General features: G+C 47.0%; 1 protein-coding gene across 5 annotated transcripts in view; it reads left to right on the forward strand.

The window, feature by feature from the left end:
• The first annotated feature begins 2,672 nt into the window (after positions 1–2,672).
• Positions 2,673–8,118, forward strand: part of CUNH5orf42 (chromosome unknown C5orf42 homolog) — a 132,902-nt gene continuing 127,456 nt past the window's right edge. For 4 of the 5 annotated variants that reach the window (XM_019517944.1, XM_019517945.1, XM_019517946.1 and 1 more), the window contains exons 1-4: positions 2,674–2,830; positions 3,081–3,216; positions 3,782–3,901; positions 5,661–5,893. In XM_019517944.1, the coding sequence (XP_019373489.1) occupies positions 2,738–2,830; positions 3,081–3,216; positions 3,782–3,901; positions 5,661–5,893 (582 nt within the window). In that variant the 5' untranslated portion in view covers positions 2,674–2,737. Of the gene's footprint in view, positions 2,831–3,080; positions 3,217–3,781; positions 3,902–5,660; positions 5,894–8,118 lie in introns of all 5 variants that reach the window. The other variant, XM_019517948.1, reaches the window with a different exon arrangement.

Consider the following 8,118-nt stretch of genomic DNA (forward strand, 5'->3'; position numbering starts at 1 on the left):
CATACAAAAAAAAGCGGGGGCCTGCAGACGCGGCGCAGCCGGGGTGGGCGCCGGGCCTTGTGGTGGAAGGGGCCTGTGGCCGCCCCGCCTGTTAGGCCCCGTTTGGAAATGTTGCACCGGGGGGCGGGCACGGGCCAGGGCCATTGCTCGCCATGGGCTGGAGGTTGAGCACCCCCGTTTCCTTCTGCCCCCGGGATGATTCGGTCCCATTTAAAACGCTGGTTGGAAAGTCTGGGCTGGTGAGGAGCAGGCAGAGCCGTTTCCCTGCACTTTACGTTAGGGTGGGTTAAAAGGGATTGGCGGGGGTTGGGGATGAGGCAGGGAAGTTGTTGAGCGGGTGCTGCCCAGTAAAATGGCCCCACGCAGCGCCAGCCTGGCAAGGGCTGTGGCACCCTGGCTCCTGCCTCATTGGGGTTTGGGTGCTGGTAAAGCGGAGAAGAGCCACGTGGGCGTATGGTGCCTCCCTCCCTGGTGCAACCCGTCCTGGCCCAGTGGGGTGGGCTGCAGTGCCCACTGGCTTGACCACCCGTTTTAGGCTGATCCGAGACCCTAATGCAGGGGCAGGAGGAGGGCAGGGTGTGCGGCGCTGCCGCCTTTGTGTTTTTTAACAGCTGGACATCACTGCTGAGCCGTGGGCCTGCAGTTTTTCCGACGTATTTGTAGAGCATCTTTTTGTTTTAACATCCCTTGTTACTTAGCTTTCAACCTTTGCTTTCTTATTTTGTCCCTCCAGATGCTTGTTACTCCTTAGTATAGTTTTCTTCCCCTTCTTTCCATTGATTTTGAGGCAGCTAAGGCGCTCCTTGTATAGATCAATATGCCTGAAGCAATTCTTGTTTTTATGATGTTGAAATTGTTGCTTGTTTTGCCTCTAGTGTTATATCCTTTAGGTACTGCCCACCCTCCTGGACCCTTTTATCCTACGATCTGTTTAGTCATTACTAGTTCTCAGGTTAGCCCTTTTAAAGTGCAGGGCCCCTTTTTTGTTATTCTCCTGTTGTCCCTTTGAAGGATGGTTTCCATCGTGTCATGATTGTCTCCTCCTGAGTTTCCTGTCACCTTTACAGTGGCAATCAGTTCTTCCTTATAGGTCAGAACAAGATCATGATTCATAGTTCCCTGCTGTTAGTATAGTTATTAATCTGGGTATATGTGACCATATGCTGTCTTGTCTTGGGCAATATGGACCTGCTTCCAAAGGAGGCTATGGTACCCTCTCGCAGCCACCTCCAAGCCTGTTTTTCACTCAGGTTAACCAGAGTACTACCCCATCCTTGCCTGCTGTGCATTGAGGATAATAGTGTAAATTTGGGAGGCTGCCCTCACACTACCAGAGATGCTCTAACTTACTCTTCATTGAGCCACCTTGATCTGACCTAAGTCTAGTTCTGAGCAGGGTGCCTCTCTCCTTTCCTAGGGCTCCCTTTTCCCCCAAGATAGCACCTAGGGCCTATCAGATAGGTGGCTGGGGGAATCCCAGGGCCATGTTGGAAGTGGATACCTGTTACCCTCACTGGGATCAAACCCAGGTCCTTCTAGTCTATAGCTAGTCACCATACCAACTGAGTCACACAACTCCCTGCTTAACATTGTGTTAGGAAGCCTTTTCTGGCTGTAGGACAGAATGCTCCACCACAGGTAAGAACTGGGTGGTTGCTAGGACCTGACTGCCATCAGTGCTCATTCTTGCAGCAGCACAGGGATGGATGCTTGCTACCGAAGCCCACATTTATGGGCTGGATTGTGTGGCTCCATGGGACAACTCCTGGCTTAGCAGAAACAACGTATATCTCTGAGATGCTCACTGTCTGTCTCATCCTGCAGAGCATTTTTCCCCTCTGGGATCTGGGTCAGAAAAAGAATCAAATCCAGGACCCAAGCTTATGTAGTCCTAGACTCTGTCCCCTTCCAGTCACCTGGCCTCTCTTTTTCTGAACAGATGTGTAAGGTGTTCCTCATTCACTTTTAACAGGCCTACTGCTCTGGAACCTATAGCCTGCTGACTGCAGTGGCCTTACAGCACTGCTTCTCTCTGAGTAACAGAAGTTAAAGCAGCCTATGAAATGTATAGATTTCAGCCTGCAATATTTCAAATAAACATTCACCTTTGTTGTTATAGATTGATCTTACAGAGGGGTTTTGGACATTTCAGAAGGCTATGTTCTGCATGAGGTTGAAACTGCACTGCAGAACTGTGTACCTCATTCTGTCGTCCCCCCCGCACCAGACAGTAACAAGCTGTACTAGAGATATGCTTTTCAACACAAGTGTGTGTCTTGATTTTTCAGTTCCCCTTTGAACTTACAAAGTTTAGTTTTGCATAAGGCTGCTGTTTATCATGACACCATTAACATACAGATTTCCTTCTTCTTTCCTTCTGGCTTCCAACTTTGAGGGTTTTACATTGATTTTTCACATTAGTTAAATTGAAACTCAGCATGTATTGTGGAACTATACCATATAACCAAATATAAGTGAGTATGAACAGCCAGAGCTTAAACAGAGCAAATTGACTGTGTTTTACTCTACCAGAAATTAATACAACAGAAATCCAAGTAGTCCACCAGTCAGATTTATTTTAGGAATAACATAAATTCAAATTCTGTTTATGTTGTGATAGAAACTTTAACATTTATGTTATTTTAAAAAATAAACCTAACAATTTTTCTGATTCTTTACAGATATGTTTATATACCACTGTCCAACATTTTTTTTTTAGTAGTTATGGTAACTTGGAATGTTATTAAGCATGGAGATTAAGTTAGATGTTCTAATTTCTACATGTATCAAGCAAAGGCGGCCTTGGCCTCGCATTTCCTGGCTGGGACAGGTAAGAGTCCTTATATTAACATCTTCAAGAAATGGTTTATAGGTACCACATCAGTTATTAGTTTAGATATCAGTTGCCAAAGGAAGGAGTTGGGGATCAGATTTATAATTTTATATTTTGTATTTAATCAATAAATAATCTTCCTCCCATTGGTTTAATACAGTTACCACATCTGCCAGCACCATTTTTCATGCAAAATAGAAAATAGATTCTTTTTAAAAAATGAGAGATACATTTTATCTTTCAACAGGAAAAAGAAGCAATTTTTCTTTTAGATGCTAAACATATAAATGAAATTAACCTGGTATCAGGAAAGACAAAAAAGAAAATACCTCGACTACAGACACTGCTGAAAAATGTAGCTGTCTTAACAACATCACAAAATGGTTAAGTATTAACATTTTATACATTCAGAACTGAATTTTTATTTATTTTAAATTATAGGAATTTGAACAACTATGTTAGTGTAAAAGGCCTGGATCTGACAACTGTCCGCATGTGCAAAGGAATTTGCCAGCTCAGGGACAGCTGTAGGACCTGAGCCCAAAAAGGGGGATATTTAACATTTAGTATTTTTACAGCAGGGCTGTCCAACTTGCAGCCCAAAAGGGTCTACCTTGTGGCTTGCAGGCTCCTACCCAGTCACCGCTTCCCCTCCAGCATCTTATGTTGCTGCCAGGGGCTCTGGGCTTCCTCTTCCTCTGGCTTCTACTTCCCCTCCTCACTCCCAAGGGTGAGGTGGCATGGCCCACAGGGGCTAGAGTCCACACAGCAGGGGGTGCAGAGGGTCTGCACAGTGGGGTGGAAGAGGAAGAGGGCCTGAACGGCAAGTGGCCTGCTGTAGGGGGCATGTGGCTTGCATGGCATATGCAGCCCCTTGCTGTCTAGAAGTTAGATGGCCCTGCTTGGCAGTAAAAAAGTTATAAAAGTATTTCCCTGCTATGCAAACAGGTGCTTGGTTGGCAGGAATCCTTACAACAGGAGAGCTGTTTCTCTGGAATAAAGACCAAGACTGTTTGAAAACTGTGCCAGCAATTGAAGAGTCTACTAAGGTGGTCACAGCAGCACGAGGTAGAATTTTTGATTTGTCCTTTTTTAAAGCAGTAATCCCGCTGCCATGCATATTTCTTTATTTTTAATCAATGTCTAGCTAATGATAAATTCATTCACATTCTTGGCAATAGGAAGTACAATTCACATTTCCCTCCTTCCTAGGGTTTGGCAACCAGTGATCCACGCTGTATGCATGGGAGGTGACCCAGGCCTTTGATACCCATGCCTAGGCAGGAGATTTTTTTTGAAGGAGTGGAGGCTACCCAGACCTTCCATCTCCCCGAGACAGAATTCAAAGGCCAGACTGGATCTAGACGTTTGGTATCTCCATAGCTGTATTTGTACAAGCATTCAGGGATTGCACCCTGGTCTCCTCTACGGTAGATACAGATTCTACCACTGAACCACAGGGGACTCCCCTTCCTGGGGAGTGCTAACCTAACTGCACTACACAGGCCTGTTCCTCCTTGCTTGTTCTTCTGGCCCCATGACTCTTAAACCCTTGTGCTGTATAGTTGTCCATCTTCAGCAGGGCCGGGTGGAAGGTGTTCTTAGCTCTTGTAGGGTGTGAAAGATATGGCTTTGAGTTTCCTTTGGCTGAGCAAAACTTAAAATCCAGGTCTCTCACTTTCTGTATGAGTGCTGTAACCATTAGGGAAAATTAATAGGGGTGCTTAACCTGGCGTCAGCAATGTATGTTGGGCATGCTCCATTGGCAGGCTTATGCATCCAGTCCATAGAGGTCCTAACTCTAGGCATTAGGTCCTTCCAGAAACTTGGGCCCAGGGATATCAAGTGAATCCCAAAATATTTTTGGTAGATAAATCCTGCAAACACATCCTAGACAGTGTTATCTAAGCACATTTCTAAAAGCAGCCACAGAATATTTTTCTGCAAGTAGTGTGTGCAGAGCAAGAGTAGGATAATTTCTTGGTGGCTGTCTTGGGATTGCTACTGAGGAAGTATAAGCTTACCTTGAGCATTAGGAGGGAATTAAATAGTAAAGAGCCATTCTGGGAAGGATAGTCTGTGCATTGTGGGTGGTGTGGCAGTTAATGAAAAGATGGGTACACAGTTGGGGACACAGACAAAGGGGCATCAAGCCTGGCGTAACTGGCAGAAACAAGGTACTAGCAGTGACAAAGATGGAGATGTAGGAGCTTTAAGATGTAGGAACTTTAAGACAACCACTAGAAGCTTGAATATGCTGGAGAAGAGGGAGCCAGTGGAAGGACTGATGAACCAAAAGAGAGGCAATCTTAAAAGCTTTCATAGACTGGAAAAGTTGATGTGTAGATCAAGGAGAATAGTGAAGAAGAGATTGCAGTAGCTGAAGGAGAGGCTGTTAAATGCATCTCAGACATGAAAAGACTATCCCAAAAGAAATATGAAGGTGTGTTTGTCATTTGCCTCTTTCACAAAGGCTATTACTATTATATTGGACCAAGGCTGCTGTAAAGCTTACTGTTTCAGTGCAGTTTAAACTAAAGTGAAGTGTATGGCATCTCTTTGTTTATTTGAAAACAGTTTGAATTTGAAACTCACCATGCAACTTGTGTCCCTCATACAAAGTTTACTCTTGGTATAAATGACAAGACAGTCTGCTCTTTGTGTTCTTTTTTTAATTACCCTCACTAAGCACAGTTTAGAATAGGTTGTTTTAACACTCTTCTGATATAAGTTAGTATTTTTAGTCTTTTTAAGTAAAATGTATTAAATTAAATCCAGTGGAGACAGGAAAGGAGTAACTCTTGTGATACAACATTATTTTTTGCAGAGTGTTCTATGAGATTGTATCTGTATGTATCAGGAGATGGCAAAAAGGTGCTGCTCACTACTCCTACAGTGTGCATCTTCCTGTGGGAGAGCACAGAAAGCAAAAATGCATCCTCTTCTAAAAATGCTTCATTGGCTGGGCGTTGGTCACAAATTTTGCCTAAAGAATCAGTTGTGTTACCTTCCATCGAAGATAAAGAAACTGGAGTGAATGTTGATTTCATCAAGAATGAGGTAAAAAAAAGTAGCATCCCTTTTAAGTAGGGTAACTTCCCTTTCAGGTGAAATAGAGCCTCAGAGTTACCAAGAGTTTTTAGTAATGTCGTGACTGTCTTTTTGGCAGTGTTTGCAGTCTTAACTGTGTAGTTCCAAAACAAGCTTTAATGAGAGAGACTTAAAAAAAGTTTCATATTGCATGTTGAAAGCTGTTTTTATTTCCTATACAATTGCCCTGTGTGCTTTTTTGAAAATGTATAACAATAGTGAACATTCGAGTATGTAACATACAATTTTACAGCATCTTTCTTATTTGTGCTTTACAAAGCACAGTCAGCTTTATATAGAAGAGTTATATAAAATGGACATTAACCTTTTCCTTTGCATTTTCAGCAGAGTCTACGGGTTTATTTTAATTAAGCTCTAGAGACCAACAAGAGAGATCTTAATGTAAGGGTTTATCTGAAGAGTAGAGATGCGAGGATTGCAGCAACAAACTAGTAGCATTTTTTCTCTCTTAGCTCTGGAGATGAGAATGTAGTTTTGGCTTATGGTCCTGCAGTTTGATCTGTATCAGTGTATATCCCCCCCACTGCCCTGTTGACACGATTCCTGTGCCTGCCAGTGCTTTGAGGGGTGCCGCACCACTGCTCTCACTGCAGCCCTGCATGAAGGAGGCACATTGCTGAGGCAGTTAGGGGTGGGGGGGAGCAGCGGCAAGGATATCCGCACATGGCCCCACTGTTTCCAGCCACACCATGCCATGCGCACTGGGCTCCAGGGGCCCCAGGGGAGGGAAGCAGGGCAGGATCCCAAGCCCACAGTCTGCTCCTGCCTCAGGTACAGATCTGGGGGCACAGGTCCCTCTGCCCCCCAAGAGTACTCATGGCAACAGGGAGACGGCCCTCCCCCTCCCTTGGATGAGCCACCCACAACCCCATCCTGCTCCCTGCTGGGGCCCTGCAGCTGCTCATTGCAGACCTGGGCCCCAAGCCCCACCCAGCTGGGCAGCAGCCTCAGCCCTGCCCAGCTCCCTTTCCCCCTCAATTACCTACTGGAGCTACAGGCTGCCTGGGGCCATGTGCATGTGGCACCCCCTGTCTCTCTGCCTTCCTCCTGCTCCCTCCCAACTCCCTGCAGGCTGGAAATCCACCAGCCTGTGGGGAGCTCATTGCAAAATGGCAGAATCCGTGGTTTTCTCTTGTAAAACGAGAAATCTGCATTTGCCTCTAGTAAAAGGTAAAACCTGCGGTTTACTCCATTTTTCCATGGGAAACAGGAAACCCAGATCCCTGGATTAATAATCAGTTATTTCACATGCAGTGTCCTTTTAAAGTGCTCCTGTACCTGTTAGTGTATTGTACTACAGTCATAAAGAAGTACTATTTTTCTGTCCATCTGTCCCTAATGCTTTTATTCACCCTCCGATTGGTTGTCTTAGCAGCCAGTCACAATGCTTACTGAAACAACCAGTCAGAATGCTCTGCACAGACAGAGACACGCGGCAGACCGCTACCATCACAGCAGGGACTGAGGGGCCGGAGCAGGGGGACGAGGGCAGCACCTTACCACCCTACTCCCCAGCCCCACTCGTTGGAGGTGGCAGTGGCACAGGGTGCTGGTGGCACAGTGCTGGCTTTGCCCTCCCCATCCGGCCTTGCTGCCTCATCCAAGTGCTGGCCACACCTTCCTCCCCCCCACCCTCCAGCGGAAAGAGAGAAAGGGGTGATGCGGGGGGGGAGGCACATGGGGCCAGAGGTGGAGTGGTGGCACCACAGGGTGCTGGGTGATAGCGCTTCATCCGCGCGTGCCCCCCCACCCATCGTTCATGATTGAGGAGCCAGAGCAGGGCCCCCTGGCCCTACTTCTTGGAGGTAGTAGCATTGGGTGTTGGCAGTGCAGCGCTGGCCTTGGCCCTCCGCTCTGGCCATGCTGGTGCCACTACTGCTGCCGGGCCCTGACAGAAGTTGGCAAGGAGGGGGGAAGGGGAGTGGGGGGACACAGTGGTGGTGCCCCGCTGCTGCCACCAGGCCCTGAGAACAGCTGGGAGGGAGGGAGAGGAGCCAGGGAGGAGGGGTTTGCACCTGGCTGGATGTGCAGCGGTGGCAGTGCAGGGCGCTGGGTGGCAGCTGTGTCTGCTACCTGCAAGCTTCCCCCACTCCCCTGTACCTGGAAAGTGGTGGAGTGGCCAGGGGGGGCGGGGGGGCACACAGGACTGAAGGGAGAGTGGTGGCAGCGTGGGG

The sequence above is a fragment of the Gavialis gangeticus genome, unplaced genomic scaffold, assembly GCF_001723915.1.
Source record: "Gavialis gangeticus isolate Ggan-Ray unplaced genomic scaffold, GavGan_comp1, whole genome shotgun sequence".
NCBI classification, from domain to species: domain Eukaryota; kingdom Metazoa; phylum Chordata; order Crocodylia; family Gavialidae; genus Gavialis; species Gavialis gangeticus.